This window comes from Leucopleurus acutus (assembly GCF_964270905.1).
Source record: "Leucopleurus acutus genome assembly, chromosome: 10".
NCBI lineage: Eukaryota > Metazoa > Chordata > Mammalia > Artiodactyla > Delphinidae > Leucopleurus > Leucopleurus acutus.
In genome coordinates this window covers 45,760,402-45,775,948 of record NC_139153.1, presented here as the reverse complement: position 1 = coordinate 45,775,948, position 15,547 = coordinate 45,760,402, and the positions used below count along the sequence as shown (strand labels likewise).

Here is a 15,547-nt window from a genome sequence, read left to right as displayed (position 1 = left end):
CCACTTTATAACATGTATTCTTTTAATGTCACTAATTAATTTGTCTAAGTTTTTTTATGGTATGCCTCTTTTTATATGCTATGAATATTTGATCATTTTATTTACCCTTCCCTATTTTTGGATAGTATTATAATATTGTAAATAATATATTGATGAACATTTTGTGCTTAAATCTTCATGCCTATTTTTCCTTTCTCCCCTAAGGGCAGATTTGTAGAATTAGAACGAATGGGTAGAGGGCAATAGATATTTTTGTGACTTCTCATAAATTGCTGAAATGCTCTATAGAAACATGATATCAACATGCATTTCCAGTCAATGTGTGTAAAAATGCCGTTTTGTTAGAACTTTTAACAGTGAATACTTATCAAATTTTATAGCCTTTGCCAATCAACTTTATTGAGGTATAATTCACAGATAATGCATAATATTTTAATTTAGAAATTCTATTATAAAATATATGTAACAAAATTTACCATTTTAGCCATTTTAAGTGTATAATTCAGTGGCATTATGTGTATTGTGATACGTATGTTGTGCAGCCACGATCACTGTCAATTTCCAGAACTTTTTCATTATTCCGAACAGAAGCTCTTCCCCATTAACCAGTAACTCCCATCCCTCCTCATCCTAGTCCCTGAAAACCTTTGTTATACTTTTTGTTTCTATGAATTTCCCTGTTGTAGGTACCTAATATAAGTGGGATCATACATTTGTCCTTTTGTGTCTGGCTTATTTCACTTACCTGAATGTTTTCAGAGTTCATCTGTGGTGTAGCATGTATCAGAATCATTCTTTTTTAAGGCTGAATAATATTCCATATATGTATATGCCACAGTTTATCTTTTCATTTGTTGATGGACACTCGGGTTGCTTCTACCTTTGGCTGTTGCAAGTAGCACTGTTGTGAGCATTGGTGCCAATATACCTGTTTGAGTCCCTGCTTTCAGTTCTTTTGTGTATATACCTAGGAGTGGAATTGCTGGATTATTTGATAATGTTATGTTCAACTTCTTGAGATACCATCATAACTGTTTTGCACAGTGGCTGCACCATTTTACATTTCCAGCAGCAATGCTTGAGGGTTCCAATTTCGCCACATCCTCTTCAACCCTTATTTTTTCAATTTTTTTTAATAGTAGCTCTCCTAATGGGTATGAAGTTATATGTCATTGCAGTTTTGATTTGCATTTCACTAATTACTGATGTTGAGCACCATTATTTACCTTCTCTGGAGAAATGTCTGTTCAGGTCCTTTGCCCATTTTCTAACTGGGTTTTGTGTTGTTCATTTATGGGAGTTCTATATGTATTCTAGATATTAACGACATATTAGGTATATGACTGACAAATACTTTCTTCCATTCTGTGGGTTGCCTTTTTACCCTGATAGTGCCCTTTGCATAAAGTTTTAAGTTGTGATGAAACCTAGTTTTTCATTTTTTCTTCTGTTGCCTGTGCTTTTAGTGTTCTGAAAAATCACTGCAAAACCAATGTCATAAATCTTTTCATTTGTTTTTTTCTAAGGGTTTTATAGTTTTAGCTCACATTTAGGTTTTTGATCCATTTTGAGTTAGTTTTTTTTATACAGTGTTAGGTAAGAGTCCAGTTTCATTCTTTTGTTACGTTTATATCCAGTTTTCCCAGCACCATTTGTTGAAAAGGCTGTCCTCTCCCCATTAAACGGTGTTGGCACTCTTGTTGATAGTCATTTGACTGTATATGCTGACGGTTTGTTTCTGGGCTCCCTGTTCTATTCCCTTGGTTTATAAATCTGTCTTTATGTGAGTATCACAGTGTCTCGATTACCATAGCTTTGTAGTAAGTTTTGAAATCAGAATATGTGATTTCAACTTTGTTCTTTCTCAGGTTTATTTTAGGGTCCTTTGATATTTATATTCTAGGAAGGATTTTTCTAATTTTTAGTATAGTTTGGTACTTTAATAAAGTAAATGCTCATCGTCAATTTTTAAAATACAGTTTCTCCATTTGTGAATTACTTCACTTCTTGGTTGATGGGATTTCATTATTTGGTAGTTTTTTGTTTTGTTTTTTAAATAGAATATCTCTCAGGCTCTGCTTCTGGAGTTCCTCCTTCCTTGAAGCTTTCTGCCTGTGGTTTTGGGGCTCAGGCATAACAGGCTGAATGAGACTTTCTTGCACCTTCAGGCCACACTCACCTCTGTGCCATGCTGCTTTGTTGCTCACTCGTGTGCTGGCTGCAGCTCTGGAAGACTCAGGGACCAACCCGACTTTTTCTTCCTCTTATATGTGACTAGTTTGATTTTGTTTTCCAGTGAAAAAAGAATTTTTCTTTATATTCCAGGCTTGCAAACTTTTACTAGAATGTATCTAGGTATCCCTTTTTACTGATTTGCTTTGCCAGTCGGTCTGTTAAATGCTGCAACCTTTCTTTTGCTTTCCTATTTCCTTACGATTTCCTCATCTCTATTTCATCCTTTTTCTGCTCCTGAAAATCCTGTAGGATGGGTGTGTCTCTCTCTTTTTTTTTTTGCTTGCCTATTTATTTATATTTTTGGCTGCGTTGGGTCTTTGTTGCTGTGTGCGGGCTTTCTCTAGTTGCGGCGAGTGGGGGCTACTCTTCGTTGTGGTGCATGGGTTTCTCATTGCAGTGGCTTCTCTTGTTGCGGAGCATGGGCTCTAGGCGCGTGGGCTTCAGTAGTTGTGGCACGTGGGCTCAGTAGTTGTGGCACATGAGCTCTAAAGCGCAGGCTCAGTAGTTGTGGCTCACAGGCTTAGCTGCTTCGCAGCACGTGGGATCTTCCCGGACCAGGGCTCGAACCCGTGTCCCCTGCATTGGCAGGTGGATTCTTAACCATTGCGCCACCAGGGAAGCCCAAATTTAGTGTCTGTTGACTTAATTTTCTTTTGCTTTCTCACTCTTCTATTGAGATACAATTCACATATCAAAAAATTCACCTTTTCTTGGTTTTTGTTGAGTTTATTTTTTAGAGCAGTTTTAGGTTCACTGCAAATTAAGGGGAAGGAACAGAGTTTTCCCACATATCTCTGCCCCCACGTATGCATCGCCTCTCCAATTATCACTATCCCCTGCCAGAGTGGTACATCCTAAATTGACACATCAAAATCATCCAAAGTCTATACATTACAATTCCGTCTTAGTGTTGTACGTTCTGTGGGTCTGGACAAATGTATGACGATGTGTATCCATCACTGTGGTATCACACAGAGGATTTCCACTGCCCCCAAAATCTACTGTGTTCTGCCTATTCATCCCTCTGACAACCACTGAACTTTTTATTACCTTCATAGTTTCTCCTTTTCCAGAATGTCATGTAGTTGGAAACATAAAGTACGTAGTTTTCTCAGATTGGCTTCTTTTACTTCGTAACATTCATTTAAGGTTTCTCCATGTCTTTTCATGGCTTGATAGATCATTCTTTGTAGTGTGAAGTATCCCATTGTCTGCAGGTACCACGGTTTATTTGACCATTCACATACTGAAGCTCATCTTGATTGCTTCCAAGTTTTGACAATTATGAGTAAAGCTGCTGTTAACATCCATGTGGACATATGTATTCATCTCCTTTGGGTAAATACCGAGGAGCCTGTTTGTTGGATTGTGTGGTACGAGTACATTTAGTTTTGTAAGAAATCACCAAACTGTCTTATAAAGTGACTGTACCATTATGTATTCTCATCAACAATGAATGAGGGTTCTGTTGCTTCACATCCTTGCCAGCATTTGGTATTTTCAGTGTTCTGGATTTTGGCTATTTTGATAGGTGTGTAGTGGTATCTTGTTGTTTTAACTTGCATTTCCCTGATGACATATGGCGTGGAGTGTTTTCTCATATGCTTATTTGCCATCTGTATATCCTCTTTGGTGAGGTGTCTGTTCAAGTCTTTGGCCCATTTTTTCATCAGGTTGTTTTCTTATTGTTAAGTTTCAAGAGGTCTTTGTATATTTTGGAAAACAGTTTTTTATCAGATGGGTCTTTTGCAAATATTCTTTTCCAGTCTGTGGCATATCTTCTCATTCTCAACATTTCTTTTGCACAACAGAAATTATTAATTTTAATGAAGTCCAGCTTATCAATTATTTCTTTCATGGATCATGCCCTTGATGTTGTGTATAAAAAGTCATTGCTACACCCAAGGTCATCTAGGTTTTCTATGTTATCTTCTAGGAGTTTTATAGTTTTGCATTTTACACTTAGGTCTGTGATCTGTTTTGAGTTGAAGTTTTGTGAGTGGGTGTAAAGTCTGTGTCTAAATTCATTTTTTTCTTGTAGATGTCCAGTTATTCCAGCACCATTCGTTGAAAAGACTGTCTTTGCTCCATTGTATTGCCTTTGCTCCTTTGTCAAAGATCATTTGATTATGTGAGTCTATTTCTGGGCTCTCTATTCTGTTCCAGTGATCTGTTCTTTTGCCAATACCACACTGTCTTGATAACTGTCGCTTTGTAGTAAGTCTTGAAGTCAGGTAGCATCAGTCCTCCAACTTTGTTGCTCTTCTCCAGTATTGTTGGTTATTCTGGATCTTTTTCCTCCATATAAACCTTGGAATCAGTTTGTCAGTATCCACACTGACAATGTGGAATCACATCGAATCTACAGATCAATTTGGGAAGAATTGACATCAGGACAATATTGAGTCTTATTCATGAACATGGAATACCTCTCCCCTTGTTTACTTCTTTGATTTTGTTCAATAGCGCTTTGTAGTTTTCCTCATATAGATATTATACATATTTTATTAGATTTATTCCTATGTATTTCACTTATTGGGTGGTAATGTAAATGGTATTGTGTTTTTAATTTCAAATTCTACAAGTTTATTGCTGGTAAGACTTTTATATATTAACCTTGTATCCTGCACCTTGCTGTAATCACTTAATAGTTCCAGGAGGTTTTTTTGTTGTTGTTAATTCTTCAGGATTTTCTGTATAGACAGTCATTTCATTTGCAAACAGTTTTATTTCTTCCTTCCCAATCTGTATGCCTTTTGTTTCCTTTTCTTGTCTTATTGCATTACCTGGAGCTTTCAGTGTAATATTCAAAAGGAATAGTGGTGAGAGGTGATGTCCTTGTCTTGTACCTGATCTTTTTTTTTCCTTAACTATTATTTATTTATTTTGGTGGCACCAGGTCTTAGTTGTGGCACGTGGGCTTCTTAGTTGCAGCACGTGGGCTTCTTAGTTGTGGCACTAGAACTCTTAGTTGTGGCATGCATGTGGGATCTAGTTCCCTGACCAGGGATTGAACCTGGGCCCCCTGCATTGGGAGCATGGAGTCTTACCCACTGGACCACAAGGGAAGTCCCTGTACCTGATCTTAGTGGGAAAATTTTGAGTTTATCACCATTAAATATGATGTTAGCTGTATTTTTTTGTAGATAGTCTTTATCAAGTTAAAGAAGTTCCCTCTATTCCTAGTTTACTGAGTTTTTGTCATGAATGGGTGTTGGAATTTGTCAAATGCTTTTTTTGCATATATTGATATGATCATGTGATTTTTCTTTTTTAGTTTCCTGATATGATGGAAATTCACTTTTTAAAACTGTACAGTTTAGCAGTTTTTAGTGTAATCACAAAATTGTGCATGTATCACCACTATCGAATGCCAGAACTTTTCATCACCCAGTGAGATCTTGTACCTGTTACAGTCTTCCCCTCAGTCCCTGGAAACCACTAACCTACTTTCTGTCTATAGATTTGCCTATTCTGAATATTTCATATAAATATACAAAATGTGATCTTCTGTGACTGGTATCTTTTCACTTAGCATAATGTTTTCAGGGTTCATCCACGTTGTAGGATGTATTAGTACTTCATTTTTTTTGGCTGTGCCACATGGCTTGTGGGATATTAGTTCCCTGACCAGGGATCGAACTTGGGCCCCTTCAGTGAAAGCAGGGAGTCCTAACCACTGGACCACTGGGAAATTCCCACTTCATTCTTTTTTATGACTGAATAATATTCCATTGTATGGATAAACCGTATTTCATGTATCCATTCTTAATGGACACTTGGGTTGCTTCCACATTTGGCTGTTATGAATAACACTGCTCTGATCATGTGTATAAAGGTTTTATGTGAACATATGTTTTAATTTCTCTTGGGTATATACCTAGTAGTGGAATTGTTGGGTCATATGGTAATTCTGTGTTCAGCCTTTTGAAGAACTGCCAAACTCTCTTTTACTGCTCTTCCCTGATTTTATCTTTGGGTTTTCAAGCTTGATACGTATCCTTGCTCATTTTACTGAGAAGCACTATTTTATTTCAGCAATCATATTTTCAAGTTTTTGTTCATTTGTTCTCTGATTGGTCCTTTTTCCTAGCTGCCTATATTTGATTTAAAATGTACTTTTGAATTTGAGGATAAAGTATAGGATTATAAAAATTCCGTTTTGGAATAGAATTTAGGGTTAAATATTGTGACTAATATTTAAGGTTAAACATTAGGATTATAAAAATTTTATTCTTTTTAACCTGTGGGTCACTTCGTTTTCATCATGGTCCTGCTTTTTAATGCTGTTGGTTCCTCAAATGCTTGGTGATCTTTGGTACTTAGTTTATATTATGAATAAATGGTTAAATTGATCAGCATAGAAGCTGGCAGTACACATTTCCCCTATGGTTCTCTTAGTCTGTTTCTCCAACAACGTCTTCTTTAAAGGGCTGGCCTGTGAGTGGATGATGCCTGTTGACTAGTTGACTTGTATGTTGGGAGCACACGTAACTGAAGAGCAGGTAGGCAGGCTGGAGGCCTCGTCAGTTTCCAGATTGGGTTTTTCTTTGGGGTGGGGCTGGCTTTCCTCCATTAACCTCTTTCCTTGCTCTGGTATCTGGTGTGGAGGACCACTCTCTGTTCTCCACATCCATACTTGTATCCCACCCCAGAGTAGATTGCTCACTGCAGGGATAATTTTACATTTTTACCCTGGAGGCCAGGACTGAGGGTTTATTCTGTGTATCAGGGAGGGAGATGGGAAGGAGGCAGGACCTAATCGGCTCACCTGTTCATCGTGAAGTTCTCTAGTCTGATGATTGTCTATGACTCATCCTTGCTTTCTGTTTTACTTTATTCCAGGCCCCTGAGGCTTGTTGGGAAGACCTGTCTTTACCTGTGGTTCTTAGACAGGAATTTCTTCTCTCCATTTTCTGTCTAGTTCCATCTAAGTGTGTCATCTAGGATTTCCTCAAACATTCTGGTCTACTTTCAGCCCTTCTTTCTGTCTCCAGTTATTTAATTATAAACTTTTTTTCTTTTAGCAAACTCTGGAGGGAACAGAAAAGTGGGTGTCAGTGTCCCGTCTGCTATCGTAAAGTTTTTTTTTTAATTTTATTTTTTTAAAATACAGCAGGTTCTTATTAGTTATCTGTTTTATACATATTGGTGTATATATGTCAATCCCAATCTCCCAGTTCATACCCCCACCACCGCGTTCCCCCTTGATGTCCATACATTTGTTCTCTACATCTGTGTCTCTATTTCTGCCTTGCAAACTGGTTCATCTGTACCATTTTTCTAAATTCTACATATATGCGTTAATATATGTTACTTGTTTTTCTCTTTCTGACTTCACTCTGTATGACAGTCTCTTGATTTGTGTTATTTACACGATTGTGATTAATGGGCAATTTTTTTTTTTGCGGTACGTGGGCCTCTCACTGTTGTGGCCTCTCCCGTTGTGGAGCACAGGCTCCAGACACGCAGGCTCAGCCGCCATGGCTCACGGGCCCAGCCGCTCCGCGGCATGTGGGATCCTCCCAGACCGGGGCACGAACCCGCGTCCCCTGCATCGGCAGGCGGACTCTCAACCACTGCGCCACCAGGGAAGCCCAAATGGGCATTTTTATTTTTCATTTGCTCTCTAAGCTATACAGAAGTGCTTCTAAATTTACAAACGTTTAGGATTTTTGGTTTATGTTTGTTATTTCACTTTTATTATATCATCATATGTCCTGTATAATTTCTGCCTTTGGGAATTCTATGAATTTATCTTTGTGCTCTAATAAAAAATCATTAAAAAAATGTCATGGGGCTTCCCTGGTGGCGCAGTGGTTGAGAGTCCGCCTGCCGATGCAGGGGACACAGGTTCGTGCCCCGGTCTGGGAAGATCCCACATGCCGCGGAGCGGCTGGGCCCGTGAGCCATGGACGCTGAGCCTGCGTGTCCAGAGCCTGTGCTCCACAGCGGGAGAGGCCACACCAGTGAGAGGCCCACGTACCGCAAAAAAAAAAAGTCATGAATGTAGTAGATAATGTGGTAATCATAGCTAGCCCATTCAGCACATATTAAATGTTAGACACCATGGTGATTTCTTCACACGGATTATTTCCTTTGACTCTTTGAGTAACTTGGTGAGGTACATATTGTTGTTAGTCCTAGTTACCATGAAGTCATCAGACACATGAAGGAGGAGTAACTAACCCAGGGTTCCTCTCCTCCCCCGCCCCAACTATGGGGCCAAGACTGGCCTCAGGACATTTCATTCCAGAGTCCTGAACACCATCCTATACAGCCTCCCACTGAGTAAGTGTGGTCAGAGTTTAGATTGTAGAGCTTGATATATACATCTGTTACTATGATGCTTGTATGTTTGTGTTCACTGTGGTTTTCTTGCTGTGCTTGGGAGAGAGGTAGATTGGAGTTTCCCACTACTATTGGGTTTACTTTTTATTCTTTATTAATATGGTTTGTAATGACTCACAACTTACATCCTTTGTAGGTCATACTGTTTTTAGTCCTCAAACAATCTTTTCCTCATTTAATGATTTTAGCCTTAAATTCTGCTTTGATATTTACCTTGAAAATGCTGCTCCAATTTTGTTTACCTTTATTCAGTCATATTTTTACCCACCCATTTTCTACTAATGTGTTTAGTTACTTTGTTTTGATGTTGATATTATATTCATTCAACAAACATTTACTGAGGGACCATGCCAGGTACTGTCTTAGTGCTCGCAGCCCTGCCTTCATGGACCTTGTGGGCTAGTGGGGGAGATGGATAATAAATAGTCTGTTTTATTAAACACACAAAGAAGTAACTGTAACATTTTAGATCTGCTCTAATACAGTAGCCACTAGCTGCATGTGGTTATTTATTTATTTATTTAAGTTTATTTATTCATTTATTTAATTTTTGGTTGCATCGGGTCTTCACTGCTGCATGCAGGCTTTCTCTAGTTGCAGTGAGTGGGGGCTACTCTTTGTTGCGGGCGCAGTCTTCTCATTGTGATGGCTTCTCTTGTTGCAGAGCACAGTCTCTAGGCGCATGGGCTTCAGTAGTTGTGGCACAGGGGCTTCAGTAGTTGTGGCACAGGGGCTTCAGTAGTTGTGGCTCGCGGGCTCTAGAGCACAGGCTCAGTAGTTGTGGCACATGGGCTTAGTTGCTCCGCGGCATGTGGGATCTTCCCGGACCAGGGGTCGAACCCGTGTCCCCTGCATTGGCAGGCGGATTCTTAACCACTGTGCCACCAGGGAAGCCTCATGTGGTTATTTAAATTTAGAACTAGTTCCATATTTCTCAAAAAAACTAAAAATAGAACTACCCTATGACCCAGCATTTTCACTCCTGGATATATATTTGAAAGAAACAAAAACACTAATTTGAAAAGATAATGCACCTCAGTGTTCATAGCAGCACTCTTCACAATAGCCAAGACATGGAAACAACCTAAATGTCCATCAACAGATGAATGGATAAAGAAGGTGTGGTACATATATACAATGGAATACTACTCAGCCATAAAAAGAACCAGATTTTGCCATTTGCAGCAATGCAGATGGACTTGGAGGGCATTATGCTAAGTGAAATAGAGATAGACAAATACTGTGTGATATCACTTATATGTGGCATCTGAAAAGTAAACTAGTGAATACAACAAAGAAGCAGACTCATAGAGAAGAAACTAGTGGTTATCAGCAGTAAGAGGGATGGAGGAGAGGCAAGATAGGGGTAAGGGATTAAGAGGTACAAACTAATTTGTATAAAATAAGCTACAAGGATATATTGTACAACACAGGGAATATAGCCAATGTTTTATAATAACTATATGTGGAGTATAACCTTTAAAAATGGTGAATCACTATATTGTACACTTGTAACTTATATAATATTATACATCAATTATACTTCAGTAAAAAATAAACTAGTTCCTTAAAGTACATTTTGTGTGTGTGTGGGTATACATATACATATATATATTTCTTCAGTTGCACCAGCCATACTTCAAGTGCTGGATAGTCACATGCATGTGGTGGATACTGTGTTGAACAATGTAGACATGGAATGTTTCTGTTATCGCACGAAGGTTTATTGGCCATTGCAGCTTTGCGTGCTGTTATGGATGTGGGATGTTCTGAGCTATAGCATAATGGGTCATGAGGGGCACCCGAAATGGTGACCTTTAAGAAGAGTTCTGAATTATGAGATGGAGCCAGTTTTGTGAGGGCATTACATATAGATATAGTTGTATGTAAGTATTTGGTATAAATTGAGAAATATTGTCACTATTAGTTTAAATAGTTTACAACTTAAAACTGTAGGAGTTTCAAGGAGGGTGTTTTCTCTAGTTCTGATAGGAATTGTTTCTCATGAGAGTGGGAAAAATATTTAATTAGCATGTCCTGATACATTTTTCTTTTAGTTGGATAAATCTGGTTGCCATTATCTAATTTTGTAGATTGAAAAAGTGCTTCAAGGTTTCTGAAGTATTTTGAGCTTGTCTTTGAACTGAGATAAATAAGTTTTTGCCTTGCATCCTTTAATTCATTAGTGAGTTTTTGATAATAGCATTTGTTTTACATTGTGAGAAAACTTAGAAGTTAATCCATCTGACCTTCTAAACTGCACACATTTAAGCAATTCAAAACTGAAGTGTAATTGACTTGACTGTGGTCCCGTATCTGGTCAGTGACAGAGCTGTGACTGGAAGCTTTTACTTGTAACTTTTGGGCCAGTGTCCTGCCAAATGTTTTTCAAAACCATTACTTTTAAAACATAATCTTCTTACTCAGAGGCAGAATGCTAATCATAGAAATGCCTAGGACTTCTTTAATCTGTTTATGTTTAGAGATTTAAATGGCTAATCCAAGAAGCATTGAAATCCATAAAAATTATCTCTGTATGATAGAGTTCTGACAACATGAACACTTACCTGTGGTACTTCTCTGAGTGTGATTTGTTTCCCTCCACGGGTTCTGCACAGTTTATTTTACGAATATGAAAAGTAGAGGCTCTCTGGATGAGGAACATGCAATGCAAGCATTACTAAGTAAGAGTACAGTTATAATCAACTCAACCATTTTTTTTCCAATAAAAAAAGCCTTATCAAAACTAATTTTCTCCGTGAAGTGAACTTTTCCAAATCACCTGAAGTGATATTTAATAATTTATATTTCATTATAAAACTACTTTTATAATTTAATACTTCATTTTCCGCTGGGTAATGAAACAAGCACCTCACTGAAAGCATTTTTACAAGATTTGTTAGACTTGTAAAAATTTCTTTTCAAGTGAATATATACACATATGCTTCACTATCCTGATATTAATAACTGACTACTTGCATATAAAATCATTGGTCTACTAATAAGTAGAGCAGAAATCTTGAGAAAGAAAGACGGAGCTGGAGGAATCAGGCTCCTTGACTTCAGACTATACTACAGAGCTACAGTAATCAAGACAGTATGGTACTGGCACAAAAACAGAAATATAGATCAATGGAACAGGATAGAAAGCCCAGAGATAAACCCTCGGACATACGGTCACCTTATCTTTGATAAAGGAGGCAAGAGTATACAATGGAGAAAAGACAGCCTCTTCAATAAGTGGTGTGGGGAAAACTGGACAGTTACATGTAAAAGAATGGAATTAGAACACTTCCTAATACCATACACAAAAATAAACTCAATGGATTAAAGACCTAAATGTAAGGCCAGACACTATAAAACTTAGAGGAAAACATAGGCAGAACACTGTATGACATAAATCACAGCAAGATCCTTTTTGACCCACCTCCTAGAGAAATGGAAATAAAAACAAAAATAAACAAATAGGACCTAATGAAACTTAAAAGCTTTTGCACAGCAAAGAAAACCATAAACAAGATGAAAAGACAACCCTCAGACTGGGAGAAAATATTTGCAAATGAAACAACTGACAAAGGATTAGTCTCCAGAATATACAAGCAGCGCATGCAGCTCAATATCAAAAAAACAACCCCCAAATGGGCAGAAGACCTAATTAGACACTTCTCCAGAGAGGATACACAGATTGCCAACAAACAAATGAAAAGATGCTCAACATCACTAATCATTAAAGGAATGCGAATCAAAACTGCAGTGAGGTATCACCTCACACCAGTCAGAATGGCCATCAAAAAATCTGCAAACAATAAATGCTGGAGAGGGTGTGGAGAAAAGAGAAACTTCTTGCATTGTTGGTGGGGATGTAAATTGATACAGCCACTATGGAGAACGGTATAGAGGTTCCTTAAAAAACTAAAAATAGAACTACCATATGACCCAGCAATCCCACTACTGGGCATATACCCTGAGAAAACCATAATTCAAAAAGAGTCATGTGCGCTTCCCTGGTGGCGCGGTGGTTGAGAGTCTGCCTGCCGATGCAGGGGACATGGGTTCGTGCCCCGGTAAGGGAAGATCCCACATGCCGCGGAGCGGCTAGGCCTGTGAGCCATGGCTGCTGAGCCTGCGCGTCGGGAGCCTGTGCTCCGCAACGGGAGAGGCCGCAACAGTGAGAGGCCCGCATACCGCACACACACACACAAAAAAGAGTTATACCACAGTGTTCATTGCAGCACTATTTACAATAGCCAGGACATGGAAGCAACCTAAGTGTCCATTGACAGATGAATGGATAAAGAAGATGTTGCACGTATATACAATGGAATATTACTCAGCCACAGAAAGAAATGAAATTGAGTTATTTGTAGTGAGGTGGATGGACCTAGAGTCTGTCATACAGAGTGAAGTAAGTCAGAAAGAGAAAAACAAATACCGTATGCTAACACATTTATATGGAATCTAAAAAAACAATGGTTCTGATGAACCTAGGGGCAGGACAGGAATAAAGACACAGATGTAGAGAGTGGACTTGAGGACCCGGGGAGGGGGAAGGATAAGCTGGAACAAAATAAGAGAGAAACATTGACATATATACACTACCAAATATAAAACAGATAGCTAGTGGGAAGCAGCGGCATAGCACAAGGAGGGTGGGAGGGAGATGCAAGAGGGAGGGGATATGGGGATATACGTATGTATATAGCTGATTCACTTTGTTATACAGCAGAAACTAACACAACATTGTAAAGCAATTATACTCCAATAAAGATGTTAAAAAAAAAACAAGCAGAGACTTTAAAAAAATTTTATTTTCCATTTCACTATTAAAGCACAACTTGTTCAGTTTTTGTCACTGTTACAGATGGTGCTACGGAGGGCGTTGCGTTCAGGTCTCCCTGTGTACACAAGGGAACGTTTCTCTGGACCATATATGTACAGGAATGTTTGCTCACCCTGTCTCATTCCACTTCTATCTCATGTTAATGCTTACAGTTGTGTAATGTGACTAACTGGGCTTGGTTTCCTTGGTCCTAACTCTCCACTTCTGAGCCCATTTTCTCTCTGTTTACAGAAGGGCCAAGGTAGCTCGGTTGATTGGTTTACTGGCCTCGCACACAACGGAGCTCCAGGAAAATACACCTGTTATTGAGGTAATTTCTTTTATTACTGAAGTGTTACGAATGGCAAAGATTGTTCTTGATTTTAGAACATGCAGCTTTCATTGGTGTTAAGTGTGGAATTGTGGCAGTTGTTATAAAATAACCTCAGTAGGCCTGTACACTTCAGCACAGCCGCTCGTTTACAGCACAGTCTGTTGTCAAAGGTGGTGCGATGGAATTACAAGGCTTGTGGACTCTAGTCATCATTACTGCATTTCAATAATTTATGGATAAGGTTTATTTCATTACTAGTTTTCATGTGGTCTACTCAACATTTTATTATAACTAAAGTATTTTCTACTGGAAACCCAGCTCAACTTCAAATTAAAATTTTTTGGGGTTTTTCACATTGAATTCAGTGTTTTTATCCCCACCAGTTGTCATTTATTTCTGACAATAGTGACAGTATTTAACTGCCAGGCATGCACTAAAGGTATTTTCAAATGTGGTCGGCACTGTGTATTCACGGGTTCTGAGTCTGTGGATTCAGTCAGCCATGGATTGAAGATATTCAGGGGGAGAAAAGTTCTAGAAAGTTTCAGAAAGCAAAACTTGAATTTGCTGCACACTGGCAAGTATTTATATAAAATTTACATTGTACTAGGTAGTATAAATAATCTAGAGATGATTTAAAGTATGTGGGAGGATATGCATAGGTTATATGCAAATACTAGGCCATTTTATATAAGAGCATCTGTGGATTTTGGTATTTGTGGGGTTCCCGAAACCAGTTCCCCACAGATGCTGAGGGACAACTGAATCAGTCATTTCTTTCAAATACCAATATTGGGAAGCCCTTGTTAATTAACCAGTAATTCCAAGTCCCACGAAGTGGATGCTACCATTGTACTGCCCTTTTTTTTTTTCATGGTACGCGGGCCTCTCACTGTTGTGGCCTCTCCCGTTGCGGAGCACAGGCTCCGGACGCGCAGGCTCAGCGGCCATGGCTCATGGGCCCAGCCGCTCCGCGGCATGTGGGATCTTCCTGGACCGGGGCACGAACCCGTGTCCTCTGCATCGGCAGGCGGACTCTCAACCACTGCGCCACCAGGGAAGTGCCTTTTTGAATGTTCCTGAACACTAAAAACTACTTTCTATCTATCCTGTTAATGTGTACTGCGCTTAACTGGCAGTAGATTTTTATCCCTTGGACTAGGAGAGTGTTGAGTCAAAATAGGTGAGAAAAACCAAGGCTTTTTAAGGGGGAAGGGCAGAACTCCTGAAGGAAGGAGAAAATGGTAAAAAGAAGGGATTTTTGTAGAGCCAGACCTGGTAGTGTGGTTTTTGGGGCTTTGAGAAGAATTGTTTAGCCAAGTACTGTCTAATAGAACTATCTGCGGTGAAGGAAACTGTCCTGTATCTGTGCTGTCCAGTACCGTAGCCAGTTGCTGGGATGGTATTCCAGCTAGTCCTGGGCTGTCTAGGTGGAAGCAAATGGGAGATTAATTTGTGCTCTGTGCATTTCCTCTGCTTATGATTCCGTCCCCATTCCCTGCAATTATTAGACCTCTGAGCTACTAAAGAAAATGTTACTAAGTCTAAACTTTTCCTTCTTTTTGTGACCAAGAAAAATGAATTGTGACCTATATGATCACTGATGGTACCCAGCTTGGCTATCAGAGATTTATAAACTAGATTTTTATCTAAAAGACCAAGCAGATAGGGCAGTGACACTTAGGCAGAAGAGGAGAAGACTTAGAAGCTCAAGAGTGGAGGCTTCTTCTGATGACTCAGAGCAAAGGGTCTCCAGTGCAACGTATTTGCTGCAGGAGATGGGAGAGAACTTGATGAAAATTCTAAGA

General features: G+C 39.0%; 1 protein-coding gene across 1 annotated transcript in view; it reads left to right on the top strand.

The window, feature by feature from the left end:
* Positions 1-15,547, top strand: part of ULK4 (unc-51 like kinase 4) — a 512,005-nt gene that overhangs the window by 42,854 nt on the left and 453,604 nt on the right. The window contains exon 17 of the mRNA XM_082849145.1: positions 13,658-13,736. Within this exon, the coding sequence (XP_082705271.1) occupies positions 13,658-13,736 (79 nt within the window). The remainder of the gene's footprint in view (positions 1-13,657; positions 13,737-15,547) is intronic.